Below are 19,356 nucleotides of genomic sequence, written 5' to 3' on the forward strand. Positions count from 1 at the left end.
TTAAATCTTTTACATTTCATTCCTATTTAAAATCTTTCTAGTTGAATTATTTCATATTTTGTTACTTAAAATCTGAAAATATCATTAAAAAACAAGTATTCTAAATTAAATGGCAAAAATATACCAACTCACTTTATGCATTTTTATCACAACGGTTATATCATCTCACTTTCGTTTCATCCGAGTTCTATATAATTATAGTCAAATCAATTACCGCCAGTGTCCCAAATGTCAATTTCCACTGTATCACTAACGATGTAACTAAGCACTTTTCTAGCCCAAGGTAATGAAAAGCGAGGACAACTTAACTGATTTCGTACTCGTACCGCAGCTATATTTTGTATGTGCGTATGTATTTGTAATAGCATTTAAACCAACTAGCAGCCTACTACGCTATCTACTTCATCGATCTCCAGTAATGCGCAAGTGGTCCAATTCAATCGTATGCGTACATTCAAATTTCTAGTGCCTTTAATACCCTACCGTTATGTAAATAAACTGTTAAAACGGAGTTGTATTTAGTTAATTTTTTCTAAACAGAATAAATTAATTAAATTAAAAGGGAAAAATAATGAGACTGTGTAATATGATAATATGTAATATGAAAGTATAAACTTAGTTAATTTTGATTAAAAAAAAAAACTATTATCTCCCGATGGTAGTCGATCTCTAAACAAACTCACTAAGACCGTTACCGATCAATTGCGATACCAGACAGCTACCTCAGTAATGGCTACAATTTCAGCCTGAAATATGCTACAGTAGGAAAACGAGCCGAAACGCTTACTTTTGACTTCTTACAGTAGACACCAAAGCCAACTTTATTGTAATGTTGAGCTATCAGTAAAGAACAGTAGGCAGTTTTTCCGACCAGATATATCGTCAAGCCACTCACTGGAATTCTGATACTTAATAACCTATTAAAGTATGGTTCATTCAAACATAAAACAAACAAAATACGTATGTATGTATGCATGCACACTAGGCATTAAATGAAAATATATGAAAAAATGTATATTTCCCTATCCGAAGAAGCGCGAAATTCAATTGTAAAAGGTACCTATTATAGAAAAAACAAACGTATGCATGTATACAAATATTTCTTAAAAATATTCCATTTTAATCGATTATTGATAGCAAAGAAAATTTCAAATAAAGGAATTCGGGCGAGACGCAGTGTGGAGGGGTGTTGAGCGCGGAGTGGCTATGCTTGTATTCAGGCGTAAGGCATGATTGTCTCCCGTCGTCCCTTTTATTCGCCATCGTCCTAGACGACGTTATGAACCAACTGATGTTTCACCTGACATCTTGATGACCTGGACTTCACCGATGACATCTGTCTCCTCTCTCACAAGCACACTGACATGCAACCGAAGGCGGACAGACTAGTCACGCTGGCATCCACTGTCAGACTAGAGGCTATGAGAGTCAACCGCAATAAAGCATATATAGTGGTTGACGGGAGCTCAGGTGGAATTTATCGAAAGCTTCAGCTACCACGGCTGCACTATTACGACAGACGGTGGAGCAGATAAAGATGCCAAACTACCGGCTAAACAAAGCAAGAGCGGCGCTCGGCGTACTAAACTACGAATATTCAGCTCAAGTGTGAAGTCTGTACTGTTGTACGAAAGTGAAACATGGCCATCACATAGAGGCTACAATATTTCGTCAACAAAACGCCTCCGCATCATCTGTAGAATATTCTGGTTGAATATCATCAGCAACAACGCGCTGTGGAGATTAACGAAATAGGAGCCCAAATGTCAAATCAAAGTGGCGATGGATAGGTCACGCGCTTAGAAAATTACCAAATAGCATCACGAGAATGGCAGTGGACTGGAACCCTCAAAGGAGCAGAGGTCGCGGTCGGCCACAGATCAGTTCGCGTAGGTCACTGCTGCGCGAACTAGCAGATGCCGACATCACATGGGACGGCGCAAAAACAACAGCCCAGAACCGTGTACGAAGAAAAAGTCTTGCCGAGGCCCTATGCTCCCGAGCAGAGTGAACAAGGGTATAAAAAAACAATATATTTAAAGACACAACCTGTACAAGAGCTGTAAAATATACATCATTACAAAGGAAAAACTTGACCGCTTCATTTAGGTAACAGTATTTCCCAAACTTGCTATAGCTAAAAAAACTTTCCCAAAAGTAAAAAAATAAAGTCGATAAATGAAATAAGTTCAAGCTTATGGAGCAAAACTGGTATGCATGGTCGTTGTACTTATATACATATATACAGGGTTTGATTGAAAAGTAATGAGCCTTCCCACGCGAAGCGTCTGCCAAGCAATCAACCGAATCGGCTGGTGGGAGAAAATGATCGTTGGAACTTCCCCTTCCACTAGAAACCGATCCCAGTTCGCTGGTAACACCGGTGCAGTCAACATCGCTCCGCGCGTGAAAGCTGTTTTAAAAGTGTGTTAGGATTTTGCAGTGGCGAAAATGCAGCGATCGTTGGAGCAACGTTACTCGATCAAATTTTGCGCAAAGCTAAACAAAACGAGTACCGAAACCATTGGGCTACTCAAGGAGGCTTACGGGGACCAATATCTGTCCAGTGCCCAGGTAAAACGGTGGCACAAGTCGTCCAAGGAAGGCCGGGAGGCGCATGTCGAAATCCAAGGTCAAAACCATGCTGATCATCTTTTTCGACTCTCGAGGCATCGTCCGCAAGGAGTTTGCACCTTCACGAAGCACTGTAAACGTGGCATTTTACAAAGAAGTGCTCTTTCGGCTGAAAAACCGCGTCGCCCGGGTTCGGCCCGACCTCGTCAACAATTGGACCCTTCATCACGACAATGCGCCGGCGCATACCGCCTTCCCCTGCATTGACCAAGATGGGGGTTCCGGTGCTGCCCCACCCTCCCTACAGCCCAGACCTGTCCCCCCCGGAATTCTTCTTGTTCCCGCGTCTGAAAAGAAAGCTGAAGGGGAGGCGTTTCGACTCCATCGAGGCGATCCAAAAAACTGTGACAGCCGAATTGAACGCGATTCCGGCGGATGAGTTTAAAAAATGTTTGCTGCAGAGAAACGGACCGCTACCAGCGGTGTATTGACGCTCAAGGGTCCTATTTTGAACAATATTAGTTGTATAAGCCAAAAGGTTTAATAAAACTGCTTAAAAAAAGTAAGGCTCATTACTTTTCAATCAAACCTTATACATATATATTTTTATCGTTCCACTAAGAAGCAAAGAACCGTAACAAGATTTTTCGAAGCTGTTCTGTCGTTCACAAATGTTGTGATCTCTTTCCGACATAGCCGGATATTCTCCAATTCGAGTAAGTACTAGCTGACCTCTACGTTTGACGCCTTGTGGGTTCCATGTTATTGATTTCAAGTCTATCCTAATTTACATGGTAAGTCAGCGTGTAATGGTAATTTCAGAGCTCCCTTTAACTGTATAATAGTTAACTATACTAAGAGCTTTCGAAATCTGCTTTCACAAAGTGATTCATGCATATATTGCTCGTCGCCCCCTATCGACCAAATTACGAGTTGAAGCAACATGATCTTGTTAGCAAGATTGAAGCCGTCCTGGAAGCTGACGAATACACAATGGGCGTGTTCGTGGACATTGACGGGGCTTTTGAAAATGTCACTTTCGGCTCAATATGTTCTTCTACCGAACGACACGGAGTTAATCAAATCATTGTAAAATGGATATATTCCATGCTCTCTGAGAGGCTGTTAACCGCTGGTGAGAACAATGACGAACTAATCACCGTCAGGGCCAAGCAAGACCCAAGGGGGTGTTCTTTCTCCGCTGCTGTGGTGCTTGGTCGTAGACTCTCTATTAGCGGAGATGCAGGAACTCGGTTTTTATGTCCAAGCATATGCGGACGATGTCTGTGCGCTAACATCGGATAAATCCCTAAGGAGGCTTTGTACGAAAGTGCAGAGGATTCTTGACAAAACCGATGACTGGTGCATGAGACAAGGTCTTTCCGAAAATCCAAACAAAACAACCATAGTCTTGCTTACGAGAAAACGGAAATCGGATGGAAATCCGATGAAGTTAAATATCTAGTAGTAATCTTGGATAAGAAGCTGACTTAGGAGACACATGTTTCACTGAACGTGAATCGCGCATTGAGGATTTTTCAGCAATACCCCAGAGCCTTTGGTAAAACCTGGGGTCTGAAACTTGCTGTGGTCCTATAGATATACACAGCACTTATCAGACCAATTATATATATATATATGGTATATGGTATATATATATATATATAATTGGCGCGTACACCCTTTTTGGGTGTTTGGCCGAGCTCCTCCTCGTATTTGTTGTTCGCGTCTTGATGTTGTTCCACAAATGGAGGGACCTATAGTTTCAAGCCGACTCGGCCGAACGGCAGATATTTTTTATGAGGAGCTTTTTCATGGCAGAAATACACTCGGAGGTTTGCCATTGCCTGCCGAGGGGCGACCGCTATTAGAAAAATGTTTTTCTTAATTTTGGTGTTTTCACCGAGATTCGCACCTAGGTTCGGCTATGGCGGCCGCCAATCAGACCAATTATCACTAACGCTTCTGTGGTCTGGTGGCGACGGAGCATGGTTAAGTCCACAATCCGGGAACTATACGGGCTGCAAAGAAGTGTATGTTTATGCATCACGGGTGCCATGAGTACAACCTCTGGTGAGGCCCTAAATGCTATGCTTGATTTGCTCCCCCTGGATCTGAAGATACAACAGGAAGCAATAAAAGCAATGCGTAGACTCCATAAATATGGTTTCTGGCACGAAGACGGAACTTCGAGACACAGAGAAATCTTTAAGTTGCTATCTAAGCAGTATCCACTGTTTTTGACACCTAAAGTCTACCTGATACCCACAGTTTCATTTGAAAGGAAATTTGATGTCAGATTTCCATTGCGTGAGCAATGGAGCAATCCAGAATATATGTATGCAGGGCGGTTTGACGGATATTTTCTTTACCGATGGGTCCAAGAATGAAATAGGGTCTAGAGCCGGATGGTACTTAAACGATAGTAATAAGTATCACTATGCTATGGGGAAAATGGCAACTATTTTCCAAACAGAAGTTTTTGCCATCCTGAAAGTAGCCGAATGGACAATCGAGAGGAGATGGAGCGGGAAACAGATTGGAGTTTTAAGTGACAGTCAGGCTGCACTGAAGGCCCTGGAGAACGTGAGGCAAACCTCAAAGATTGTTCAAAAATGTAAGAAGAAGCTTAATTGAGTCGCAAAGCAAAACAGGCTTGTACTTATATGGGCTCCAGGACACTCCGGTGTTCAAGGAAAGAAAATTGCCGATGAATTGGCCAATCGTAGATCAGCGGTTCCCCCACGGGGGCCAGAGCCAATAATCGGAATCAGTTTCGCAGGAATCATGGATTGGATCAGCGATTATGTATGCAATCTACATAAAGAGCGATGGTCCGGTCTAGCACGCTTCAGAACTGCAAAGTGTTTTGTGACAAGTCCGAACAGAAAACTGTCTAACTTTCTACTAAAACTTGGAAGGAAAGACGTTCGGTTGGTCGGTATCATTACAGGACACAACCCATGGGGTCAGCATCTGACCACCATTGGAATCATTGAGGACCCAATGTGACTATCGTACTTGGAGGAGGCGGATAGCACTGAGCACTTTCTCTGTGAGTGTCCTGCCTTTGCTAGAGCACGGCCACGAGTTTTGGGGTCTGATGTCGTGAAAATGAGTAATATTCGTTCTCTAAAACTGGAGGATATTTAAAGATTTGCCAAAGAATCTGGAAAATTCTCACAGGACTAACTATCTCTATCTCTGTCTCTATTATTTCCTATCTCTTCCTCTGAAACTTTTCTCCTTCCCTCCTTGACTATCTATCCCCTTTCCAGAGCTTTAAATATACAATGGTCCTTTAAGCCTGAGTGTTTTAGGAGCCACCAAATCTTCTGGTGCTCCTTGGCTCAACCTTTTCAAATTTCAAGTATAACGTGTTATAAACGTATTCAATTACAATCCGAGTTTTTTGAGGAAGAATAAAATCGGGTTGCGAGACGATTCTAATCCTTGAAGCTAGCGGAATCTTTGTAATTATAGTAAAACTTATTGGTTATGTATTTACAAAAGAAATTATATAATTTCAGGTATATGCAATATTCCAGGCTAAAAAAAGAAGCTTTCAAATATTTTTTGGATGCTCTTGCCATTTCATAACTACACTCAAGACGAAAATTTCCTATTTCGCCACTTAGTGATCCTTAGAGATTGGATCGGAGTGCCGATATCAAAATAGTATTGGTAAAGATTTTAAAGTTGGTATTTCACAATCATTTCATCCTTTTTGAAATTTAAGACAGTCCTATGCCCAGGACATTTCGCGGTACCAAGCACTAATTCAGAGAATTTGTTGCCACGTAAAATCAAGTCTCAGTAGCAAAAAGTAGACCGCTTTAGTTCTTGTCGACATTGAAAAGGATTTTGACGCCGTTCGGCTCAATGGGCTAGTAATTAAACTTATAAATTTAAAATTTCCTATCCAACTTATAAAGATTGTCCAAAGATTAAAAAAAATCGTTATTTCTGCGTCTATATGGTATAAATAATGAATTTCCAGACCTAACAGAAGTTCCAGCTGGTGTCCCTCAAGGAACAGTTGTCATATTCATTGATCTGACGTCGCTAAGTTGGACAACTGTCGAATGATACCGATATTTTTTATTCGCACAAGATCAAGATATAGTGAGTAAGTGCAAAGTCGAAAATTATTTTAACACTATGGTACTCACGCACCATTCCATTCGGCTACAACGGACGCTTAACTTACTCTGAGATTACTCCCCAAGGCGGTTACACAATGATAACAAAGTAGAAATGTTCTCTTCACGAATCATATAACTTACTTATAAGTTTGACTTTAAATATTATTAATAATAATATTGATAAAATTAATATTAGATCTCTTTCAACATGCTTAAGCCACCAAAAATCATAATGCCTGTATTGTAGATGTACATTACTTTTGTTTTTCTCTTGAAGGTGTTATAGTAATTTTCCCCCCTTAATTTATGTATAATGCTTCTGATCGCATTACCAAATCTTAAGTGTAAAGTACATTTCAGAATTAAGGTAGCATAATACATCATATTCTCGAGTTACCGTGCAGACAGAGAGTCGGTCAGTCAGTCCAAATTAAATTTTGCCAGGGTATATGAGGTTCGTTCCGAATCGAATTTTGGACTTCTCTCCTTGTTTTTTCTATATATATTATATTTTCTAAATACTTGCTAATAGTGCTCTTGTAGTAATTGATAATTCTTTCTTGTTTAATTCCAGGAAAAACTCGTACGAAGGACAAATATAGAGTGGTATATACCGATTTTCAGCGATTAGAGCTCGAAAAGGAATACTGCACTTCTCGCTACATAACTATACGACGGAAAACCGAGTTGGCGCAAATTCTTTCATTGTCTGAGAGACAAGTGAAGATTTGGTTCCAAAATCGAAGAGCCAAAGAAAGAAAGCAAAATAAAAAAAATTCTGACACAACATCTTTGGCAAGCACGGTTCCCCACTGCGAACACCCAAATTCAATCGGTACAAAGCCTAAGATAGAGCCTGGTCTTCATCTTCAACATACGTTGCATTCAATGACGACTATAAGTATGCCAACAATGGGATTGCATCACATGAGTCATCACCACCCATTTGCAATGGCGGCCCCTCCATCACATCAGCTACATACACAACGTGCTCAGATGTCTACAGCTGTAGCGAGCGTTAGTTCAATGGCACTGTGACAATATTATAATTACCTTTTACAATAGCAATTTTATTATAACCACAAATTATATATTAACAATTAACTGTAAAGGAGGTACTGATTTATACCCCCAGGACACTTATTTATATAAATATAATTGATAATATTTCACTTAAAGATTCTTATTCAGCTGATAAATGGTGCTAGTAACCAAACCGAAAAATTTAAAGAGCAGGTAGGAAATATACTGACTGATTCGGCGAGTGTGAAAAGCCTGCGTGAACAAACCGCTATCGAATGTAGAGATCTGGAAGAAACGGCTACCAAAGATGACGTCATACAAGCAGTGAAAGAACAATTCCCCGAAATTCATGGATTAACAGATAGCGCAGTTAACTCCATGCGGGTACTTCGAGATAACACGCAAGTAGCGACTCTAGTACTGCCCACCAAGCATGCGAGGAAATTTCTACAAGTAGGCAAACTGAAAGAGGGATAGGAACGATGCCGAATACGGGAAAAGGTAACGCTAACGCGATGTTATCGATGTCTGGAATTCGGTCATGTTGCGAAATCATGCCAAAACACAGATAGAGGTAAAATGTGCTTAAGATTAGGAACTGGAGGACATTTCGCGAAAAAATGCACCGCAAATCCAAGCTGCTCTGTGTGTAAAATCAAGGGGTTTAGAAACAGAGCACATTCTGGGCAGCACCAAATGTTGGATATATAAGAAAGCGATGAACAATAGAACCAGGAATGATTAAGTGTCTGCAATAAACCTTAATAACTATGAAGCTGCTCAAGATCTCCTCAACCAAACGCTAAATGAGGATATGAGGATTGATATCGCCCTTTTGAGCGAACCGTAGCGCATCAAATCAGATAGCAATCGGCGGGCATCTGATGCAAATGGCAACACAGCCATAATGAACTGCGGCAACTACTCCTTTGAGATTCAGCCCCAGAAATATAACGCATTCGTAATCGCCAAAATAAAGGGAATTTTTTTTGTAGCTACTATATTTCCCCAAGCACCGATAGTAGGTGCAGGCGATTTTAATGCATGGGCTACTGAATGGGACTGCTCCGTAGCAACACAAAGGGGAGCAGCACTACTGGAGGCATTTGGTAGTTTAGAACTAGTGCTACTAAATCGGTGCAATAAGAGTATCTTCGACAATGGCAGAGGTAGATCTACCATAGACCTGACCTTTGCTAGTCCAACAATAGCTAGAGTCTGAGAAGTATACAGTGACCATAAGATGATCCTGTCCTACACAATGCTTTGAAATGCGAAAACACGTCGAAAGAGTACAAAAATGAAGTTGGAAAACCAGCAACTTAGACGAAGAAATGCTCTTGTACTTTCTTGAGAAAATAGAGGAAGCTAGAGGCACAGCAAACCAGCAAGCCAACTGTATAATATGCCAACTATCAGTTGCGTGCGATGCTGCAATGCTTCGCAAACGCCAAGGAAACGGGAGAGCACCCAATTATTGGTGGAACGACGACATCGCGCATTTGAGAATCGAATGCCACAAACTGCGGAGAAGGTATCAGCGCAAAATGAATAGGCCAGAGGGGGAATAGCTCTGGGCAGAATACAAAGCCAAGCGCCTAGCACTGAAAAAGGCCATAGCAAAAAGCAAGGTGGAGGCATTTGATAACCTCCTAAGTGAGGTAGATGCGAGTCCATGGGGTAACGCTTATAAAATTGTTACAAAAAAAGTCCAGAATGGGAGTACTAGCATGCTGCTACCACAAGCTAAAATGCTACACATAGTAACAAACCTCTTTCCGGATCAAGGCATACTCTCTATCAGAAGGGATTTCATTGATAACGAGGACGAAGTGCCCGAAGTAGTTCTCAACTAACTAGAACTGGCCTACAAAAGAATTAAATTGCAAAAAGCTTCGGGCATTGATGGAATCCCTAACGCCGTGCTGAAAAAAGCACTGCAAGTAAGACCAGAAGTTTTTCGAAACATGTACAGAACATGCATTAAAAGCGGAGTCTTTCCTATGAAATGGAAACAACAGTGACTAGTCCAACTGCCGAAGCCTGGAAAACCTCCAGAAGATCCTTCATCATACAGGCCGCTCTGTATGCTGGACACCACTGGCAAAGTGCTGGAAGCAATAATCTGTAACCAACTAGAGCAGTACTTAGAAGGACATACAGGTCTGTCAGCTCGCCAATACGGTTTCAGAAAGCACCGCAGTGCAGTAGATGTAATAACAGAAGTATGCGAAATAGCTAAAACTGCTATCTCAGTCGTGACTCTGGACGTCAAAGACGTGTTCAATACGGCCAAATAGGATCAAATACTGATGGCACTTCGGAGTTTGAATGTGCCGAATTATCTTATAAAGCTAATTGCTTCGTACTCTTTGATAACAGAACCCTATGGTATGATACAGACTTAGGCCCCAAAAGCTATAAGGTAACTGGAGGAGTTCCTCAAGACTCTATACTAGGCCCGGCACTGTGGAATATCATGTATGATGGAGTGCTACGCGTTGAACAGCACGAACAAGCCAGCATTGTTGGGTACGCAGGTGACCTAGCTGTGGTAGTTGTAGCGAAAACGCTAAAAGAGGTTTCACGAAGGGTAGAGGACGCCATCAATAAATTTAAGCAATGGTTACAATCGTCTGGGTTAAGACTAGCAGACCATAAGACAGATTCTCATAAGTTCTAGGCGAAAAGTTGAAAACATTCAAATAAAAGTTGGTGGTCACAATATAACATCAACAGATACCATAAAATATTTAGGGGTAATGATTGACAGAAGGCTCAATTTTAAAAAGCATCTGGAATACGCAAGCCCCACAGCTGCAAATCGCGACTGATGGCCAATGTGGGTGGACCAAGGCAACACATGAGAGCATTGTTAGCAAGCGTCTGCAGCTCGATCCTGTTTTACGCTGTGGAAGTGTGGGGCGACGTAGTGAAATATCCCAGCTATTTGAGACAGGTTAAATGGGTGTACAGACTATGCAATCTCAGAATCATTAGAGGCTATAGGACCATATCTGACGAAGCAGCAGGGGTAATAGCAGGCAGAATCCCCCTTGATATAAAGGTAAAATACATGAAACTAAAATATATACCATCATGCAAAAATTGCGTGGTTATCTGGTGACAAAGCCTCACTGAGGATCGATGATACCGCTCTGCAAAACTGGCAGTCCAAATGGGACGATAGGGGAAAGGGAAGAACCACTTCATCATGATCCCCGAGATACAGAAATGGATCCGGAAAACATATGGAAACGTTACCTTCATTCTGACACAGTTTTTAACTGGGCATGGCTGTTTCAGGCAGTATTTGTACAAATGCAAACACACAGACTCCCCATTCTGCCTATACTGCCAAGAAAAACATGAAACGCCTGAGCATGCCCTGTTGGAGTGGTCTAGATTTGATGGGGAACGAAGCATGTGGCGCTCAAATATCGGCGAGAGCATGACAGCTGCTAGCCTAGTACAATATATGCTAAAATCTGAAGAAACGTGGAACTATGGTAGCCTCAACAATTATGCGAAGGCTGAGACATGATGATAATCAACGCAGACAAATGAGTGAATAAACACATCCTACCCCTCGAAGGAATATCTTAACTGGTAATACCGAGGGAAAAAGCAGAACAGCGAGGCGATGGGGTGGTTTAGTCCGTAGGCACTACGAAACTCAGTTCAAAAGGGCCGGGAAATATTGCATGTGAATCGGGCATACGTATAAGTCGGCTCATGCGCATCTGTAGAAGATTCCACCTCCAAGGTTCGCATACCAAAAAACAAAAAAAAACGGTGTCTTCCGCATAAAAATGCAAACAAACTGCATTTGGAGGCTTTATCTTAATTTGTACTTTCACAATTTAACACACGCCACTTCGTTTTCATTAGTTTAAATCTCACAAGCCACAATATTACCAAGCTATTCACTGAATTTTTACCAGCATGTAATTTCTCCTCCTTTTGTTTGTTTTATTCCTTTGTTTTGTATTGAGATGGGAGCTGACATCAGACTTGTCAAAATCGCGAAAAATAAAGTAACTGTTTTGGCAAGGCAATAATACTCATAAAAGAATTTAGAATCGAATAGTACAGTACAGACATTAAAAATCATTATCCACCATGAAAATATAATGCAGCAAACAGTGACCGACGTACATTGTCCCTTACCGCAGCCCCTAACGAGCACAAAACTGAGCAAAACTCATCCGGTAGAGAACAACTGCGTTCTTTTAGTTACATACGAGTATTTACACAATACATCGGTTTGAGTGTGTATGTGTTTGGTTGTAACTACACAATGTTGCCATTGACATTTTTGCTTACACACTTTTTCACACATCCGCGCTATCAGTAACAATTTTTCACTGTTTAATAAACCAAAGCCAAAAACCAACAAACCCAAATAGTTCATTTATCTATAATTAACATTATTCAACAGTGTTTTTAAGTTATTTTAATAAAAATTATAATTTTTCTAAGTTTATTTTGTGAATGATATCGAAATGTACTGATTGGCAACACTATGTGGTGAGAGAGCAATCAGCTGACAGGGTTCTACGGGAATTTTCAAAAAATCGTGAAATAAAATCTACGATACTACGACACGGAAGGAAGGAATTTTCATTTACATGGAGTTCTCATTAGTTTGATCGTAACAGCTGACAAGGGACTGCGTTTACGTCGGTCACTGTTTTCAGCATCAACATTTGGATTTTATATCATCCGCGAATTATTTCTTTTTATTCCATCAGATCAAAATTAAAATGCAAGGTCAGTATGTTTCGACACATGAAAAACGGGTTAAATCATTTAAATATTGAGCATCTAATAGGCGTAAGCCTGGTAATCGTACAAACTCGTAAAATCAGAAGTGATTAACACATATTGCGGGACACAAACACACCACAAATCATAACAATCGCTTGAAATTTCAACAGAACAAATTTGCCAAAAATTAATGTTTTATTTGTTCATGTTTACTCTCCATAAAATGTTGGAGGGTTCGGGAATTATAAACAACATAATAAAATTAAGTTGTATTCAACCATGCCTGCAACTTGTACTAAATTATTTGTCAGGTATATGTACCTGCAGAACCGCGTCTGACGAAACGAAAACGAACGGTTCCCAAGTAGCAGCGGAGCTACAGAAGTGGGAGCGGTAGCGATAGTTGGAGCACGCATGAATAATTTGTCAGTAGTGCTACGGCCGACTCCAATATTGAAACCTAACAGAAGTCCGAACAGAGCTTGTGTAGCTGAAGCCGAAGTTCGGTCGTCTATCTGTGAAAAAACTTAGATTGTGTTAACGACACAAAAAAAAAATCAAAGCAGCGTTCACTTATGTTACTGTGTTGCAGTCTGAGCAATCATTGATTGGACGAGTGTGTGAATACTTACGTATGAAATAAGCGGGTAGAATTCTGCAGCCGAGTTCTCTGGCAGCCGAAGTAACTCTCCAAAGTTTGCTTCAGAGGGCCAAACCGGGTAATCTATCCTTGTTATAATAAACGTGGGGGCACGGTGAAGATCGTAAAGCCTTATTCTTTCTACATTCTTCTGACTTCTTACCCCAATTTAACAGTTTGTTTTTTGACTAATATTCAAAGCGTAAAAATCAAAAAAAAATTTTAATTTGGAGAAAATTTAAGTAAGTATATACAAACATATGTATGCCTGCAGTATGTACGTATGTGTAGAAAAGACAAGTTAATAAACAATTTTCATACAATTTTAGAACAGGATACATGTGCCGTCGAGGTAGCCTACATTATAGGCTCGGAAAAGAGTTGCAGCGTTTCTAGCGCCAAATGGAACAGTGGAATGGAAATGGAATTATTTAAAAATTTAATGTTGTTGGTCACAAATAACAAACTAACACAAATTCTGGCAAATATTATGATAGGCTCAATAACCAAATAAAAATTACTCCGATGTGGCGAAGCGTTCAACTACCACATAGTACAAAACTCAAAAGGATGTCACAATGAAAGCATTGCCGGATACGAGCATATCTGTTACTTTGTTGTGTGTTGCGAATTTTGTTATTGTGTCGGACTTGCCATACCTCAAAAGAAAAGAGTTGACCAACTTATGTTCTGTAATACGAGCGTCTGGAATGTGACATTTTCTATAAAAACAGATATATATAATTGACGCTTACGGCTTTTTTGGGTATTTGGCCCAGTTTCTCCTCCTGCTTCTGATGTTTGAAGGGACCACGGTTTTGCGGCGACGGTGATTTTTTATGAGGAGTTTTTTCATGGCAGCAATACACTCCGAGGTTTGTCATCGAATGCCGAGAAGCGACCGCTATTAGAAAAAACTGTTTGTATCATTATGGTGTTTCATGCACGGAGATTCGGTCCTACATACTTCCGCATGATAGTCACGCACAAACCGATTTGGCTACGGCGATCTGTACAAATACAGACAAATCAAGCGGCTTTCAGTCAAAATCGGTGCCGCAATGGACGCAACGGACTCATTCTGGCGTGCTTTTAAATTTCCAAATTTCAGAGTCAATTCATGTAAGGTGGTGCCACTAGAGCAGCTAGGGATATGGCAAAATGAATGACAGGTATTGTAACCCAACTCCGGCATCTTAAAAATAAAGAAAGAAATCAATACAAACTCTTACGAAATGGTGGCACTAGAGGTGTTCAAACTAGGATGTTCCCGCAAAACTGAAGCAGTGTAGCGCACATATACCTATAATCTTCGCAATCCCGATATAGGACGATACACATATGTATAATACTTACTTCCATATTGGCAATAAGCTTTTTTCGCAATATGTTAAAATTCTGAACTCATAGCAAGAAAGTCTAGTAGCAAAACAGTCTAGTAGTAATACCATTATTTTATGTATTGTGTATGTGTATATGTATTTATAAACGAAATTTGGAACAACTGTGAAATGAACAACTGTAAAGATTACAGAATCGGAGGATCGACTCCATAAATTAACGAACACAATGAAGAAGACAGCTTCGTAAATTTTAGAGAGAGAGAGCTCCCTGCTATCGTTCATAAACATGATGGAAAGAATAATGAGATGGCGCCTACTTTGCTCTCAGCGAATTTTACAACAAGTTACGTGATTTAGCACCAGTATGGCCAGATTACCATTTTCGTAACTTGATTTGGCTTTTTTTTTTTGTTATTTAGTCTCGGAGTTTTAGTTCTTTCTTCATGACATTTTTCTATCCTATTCTAAATAAACTGTAATGTTTATAATTTTGTAAAATATACATTTTTTAATAATTAGTTAAATAATTCACTCAGTTTTATTTAGCTTTACTTTTAACATCTGGTGACTTTGCCCGCGATTGAAGGGGTTGTTGGTGTTCTTCTGCTTTCGGCAGTCAAATCTCTCTCTCTCGCTACTGCAGTGTTGCCTAGCTTTGGATATAAAAACGCTTAGTGCCCATTTAAAGAAAATAAAATACCAAATTTTTATTGAATCACTTAAAGAACTTTGTATGCGTGACAAATTGAATTTAGAATGTCCGTTTTTTTCTTAAATAAATGTGTTATGCTTATGTACAATTTAATCTATGAGTTTTTTTGTTAAGCGAGACTCTTTTGTTAAGGGAACGACTTATTTGCTTTATTTGAGGTTATGTAACTAGATAAGGTACTCTTTTTGTAAAAATGTCGTTATAATTTCTTCAGTATTTTCTGGCATTTTGTGGCTTATTTTTACAATGAATACACCTCTTGATGCCCTATGTCCCACTAAGGATTGATGACCGGAAGAAACGATTACACCTCTATGGTTTTAATCCGCATTCAGTAAATTCAAACGCCTTTTAAAATGTGTAAAAAGGTTTTCAATCTTAAGAAGAGTTCAGAGAGGGGCATTTAATATTCTTGCATAACCTTAAAAGGAGCAAACAATTAAATTCACACTTTCAAAATATCAAATTTTATAAGAACCAACTAATTATCATTAGTACTAAAATCTTCTCAGAGTGGCCTTTTTTAACCTTCTTTTGTATAATTATACAGTTTTTTTAACTTAAAGTTTCGGTAGCTTTAAATTAAAAACAAACACGAAACTTCAAAATTTTCCCATTTTCGGTATAAAAAAGCACTAAATTTATTGCGAAGAGCAAATGGTTGGCAATACTGCACAACTCGGAAAAACGTGACGTCACGCACTCTCTGATGGGCGCAATCTTCTTATCTGCGAATACGAACGAACCTCAGGATTTAAACTACTAAGCAGATCGAAGGTGTTGCTCAGCAAGCTGCGAAGTTCAGCTTCCCATTTTTCTTTTAAAACCGCCAACGGAACATTATCTTCGGGATCATAGTCGGTTTCGCCTTTCCAATTAGCAAAAGCTTAAGCTTGTGGGATCCAGTGGCGTTTGAACAGCATAAAAACGTTATTTGCTGATTCTCGGACTTTACCCCTGGGGCTCTCTTCTCCAAACTTATATAACCGATCGTTGCACAACTCCAATTCGGTCATTTTAGCTTTGAGTTTTTCTTTAAACGGATCTACTAGCTGAGGTTGCGAAGACAGTTTTTCGCCTGATATTTTAAGAAGACGAATACCGTACCTCTTCTTGAATCCTTGGAGCCATACATCACTATCGAATAAAGTTTGCTTGATTTTCTTGAAATTTTGCGTGGAGTATTTTTGCCTTTCCCTTCAATATTAGAGCACTTACTGGCCAGTTTTTATCTCGCATTCGGATAAACCAACTATAAAGAGCTCTCTCCATTTTGGGCAACTCTGAAGTACGCAGTGTTTTTCTATTTCCAGGTCCACCATACGTATTGCTTACGCATTTTAAAATCACTTGCTTTTTCGCTTTAATGTTACAAATTGTTGATTTAGCAACATTATATTTCTGTGCTAAAATCGTCACAAATGAGCTTTTTTTTTAAAAACCGAGAATTTCAGCCTTTTGTTTTAATGTTAAGCACACGGGTTTTTAGAACTCATTTTCACCAGAAAACATAAGACGAAACACTCTTTGCAAAACCAAAACCGCGACTGAAATATTTTACTCCTTACATGCAATTACGAATAAAATGCCTATTTTATATAATAATTAGGGGATTCCCCAATTTCAGACTTACTTGAGATGAATGAGAGCATATCAGAATGGCGTCGTAGAAGAAGAAAAAATTAATTAGGCAAGCAAATGGATGTGGAGCGAAAGAACATATCGCTAAAAGATTCGAGTGGCTACAGTTAGCCGAAGTAAGAAAAAAAGTGAAAGACGGGCACACATGGCGTATGAGTGTAAAGTTATAATTTTAATTAGAGATTATATTCGTGCAAATTACAAAAACGCAAATTCTATTTTTGTGTCATTTATTTAGTCCACTCTTTGTTGCGGCTAATTTGAGTTCAACTTATTACTGAACTTAATTTTCCTTACTTAACCTAACTCCAGCCCATCATGCTCGTCCTAACATATGGCGCAGAAGTTTGGACGATGACAACATCCGATGAAGCGACGCTTGGAGTGTTTGAGAGAAAGATTCTGCGTAAGATTTTTGGACCTTTGCACGTTGGCAACGGTGAATATCGCAGGCGATGGAACGATGAGCTGTATGAGCTTTACGACGACATAGACATAGTGCAGCGAGCAAAGATCTAGCGGCTACGTTGGCTGGGTCATGTCGTCCGAATGGATACAAACGCTCCGGCTCTGAAAGTATTCGATGCGGTACCAGCTGGTGGTAGCGCAGGAAGAGGAAGACCTCCTTTGAGTTGGAAAGATCAGGTGGAGAAGGACTTGGCTTCACTTGATGTGTCCAACTGACGCAGATTAGCACGAAAAAGAAACGACTGGCAGGCTTTGTTAAAATCGGCCAAAATCGCGTAAGCGGTTATCGTGCCACTTAAGAAGAAGACTTTCCATTTCGCCATGAGATAACATATTTTACAACGTAAATAGCACAATTTCGATTTTTTTGGCGTTGGCATTGAGTCTACTTCTCTACAATAAAGAGAGCGTTTTGTAAGAGCTCGCTTAGAGCAGTGAAAGGCTTTCCAGATGCCCGTAATTCAATATCGTCAGCATTCACGATGAAATTACAGCTTGCGTTTTGTAAATTTAAGACCAGAGTATTTACAGTGAGATTCCAGAGTAGAGGGAGACGACCCCCACCCTGAGGAGTGTCATTGCTGTTTGCTGGCAATTTCGTGTACATCTGTCCATGGAGCTACCTTTAAAGTGCTAACACTGCAATTCGCCTATTGTGCAATCCCACTGCAATTCAGTGGGAAAGGTAACATCTAGTCTTTGATATTTGTACGGTTGGAAGGACTTAATTGTCCATTTAACTGTTTTATGGCTTCTGATGTTTCCGGAAGTAATCTAGTTCGCCAAGTTGAAAGTGTTTGCGCCAGGGCCCTCTGCGCTCCAGAGAAAGTAGACGTTCATTATGACATCTAGCATTTGGTTATTTAAATAAGTCCAGTCAAATTTTTCGATAATATTTTCCGAAATCGATTCATAACATTTTCAATGTTTTTACAGAGTATTTTCTGGATATTCTTTTTGCCCTCTGGACGGAATTTTTCAAGACTTTGAGGGAATTTTTATAGGTTGCAAAGATTCCATTCATTTTCTTATGTTAATCCGGGTTCCACCAAACTTTAAGACTGCATGTTTTAAAAGCAGAATTAAATATTTAAGATCAAATTTAGACGAAGAATCAAATTATCTACAGAAACAGGATTTGTTCCAAAAGAATTTGCTTCATAAGTTGTTAACCGTAAGCTGCGCGTATTGAATGATGGTGACAGTGACACTTTGTATTTTATCGCGACAGTCCTCCTTCTATTTGTGTTACATGAAAGAGTGCGAGCTCACAAAGAGAGTTCAAAAGAAATGTAGAAATGGTCAGAAAGGGAAGGCTCCCTGGAATTATGGCAATCGCTGATACTATCTTAGGCAGCACTCAAGACTAGCGTCGTATCCAGGACTTCCTCTCTGTGAGGGATGACTATAGTAAACATATTTCATTGCTGCTACAGCTAAATTAATAGTTAGCAGTGTTCTTTAAGCCCCATAATGTATGGTGGAAGTTGAAGCCGGCCCGATAACAATGGAGATGCTCCTGCCATTAGCTTCTTCTAATCCGTAAGTCCTATTTGTTACAGGTTCTCGATAATTATCACTGACAGCTGCTCCTTTGTTATCTCGTTAAAGGCTTTGGAGGCCTTTGGCTGAGACTGGATGGGTTGGGGGTGGGCCAAAGTCTCTTGGATCTACTCTGGGTGTTACCCAGAGACTTTTGTCTCTTAGAGGCCAGTTCCTCTGACGGGCTTAGCTTTGTTGGAGGAGATGGTTTTTTCGCCATATCGAGCACTGGAACTTTTTCGTGATTTTTATTTGACCATCTAATCATAGAACTCAGAGAAATTATTGTGAGAGATGCAGGATGCTTGGATTTTAACGTAAAGAAAATTCGTAACAATTGGCATAACTTAAAGGATCTTCAACAGGTATAGACATGGGAGTGATTATGGCTGATCATCGCACATGGAATCTAAAATGTCTTCGCAAATATCATCGCAGTCACCGGAAATGTTATCGCGGTCTTTGCATACAGAATCGCAAATATCACAGATCTCAGCA

The 19,356-nt window shown here is 39.9% G+C and overlaps 1 protein-coding gene across 1 annotated transcript in view; it reads left to right on the plus strand.

The window, feature by feature from the left end:
• Positions 1-7,847, plus strand: part of LOC129249497 (homeotic protein caudal) — a 95,066-nt gene extending 87,219 nt beyond the window's left edge. Inside the window, exon 2 of the mRNA XM_054889349.1 lies at positions 7,294-7,847. Within this exon, the coding sequence (XP_054745324.1) occupies positions 7,294-7,757 (464 nt within the window). The 3' untranslated portion in view covers positions 7,758-7,847. The remainder of the gene's footprint in view (positions 1-7,293) is intronic.
• Positions 7,848-19,356: the final 11,509 nt, after the last annotated feature.

The sequence above is a fragment of the Anastrepha obliqua genome, chromosome 5 (assembly GCF_027943255.1).
Source record: "Anastrepha obliqua isolate idAnaObli1 chromosome 5, idAnaObli1_1.0, whole genome shotgun sequence".
NCBI classification, from domain to species: Eukaryota; Metazoa; Arthropoda; class Insecta; order Diptera; family Tephritidae; genus Anastrepha; species Anastrepha obliqua.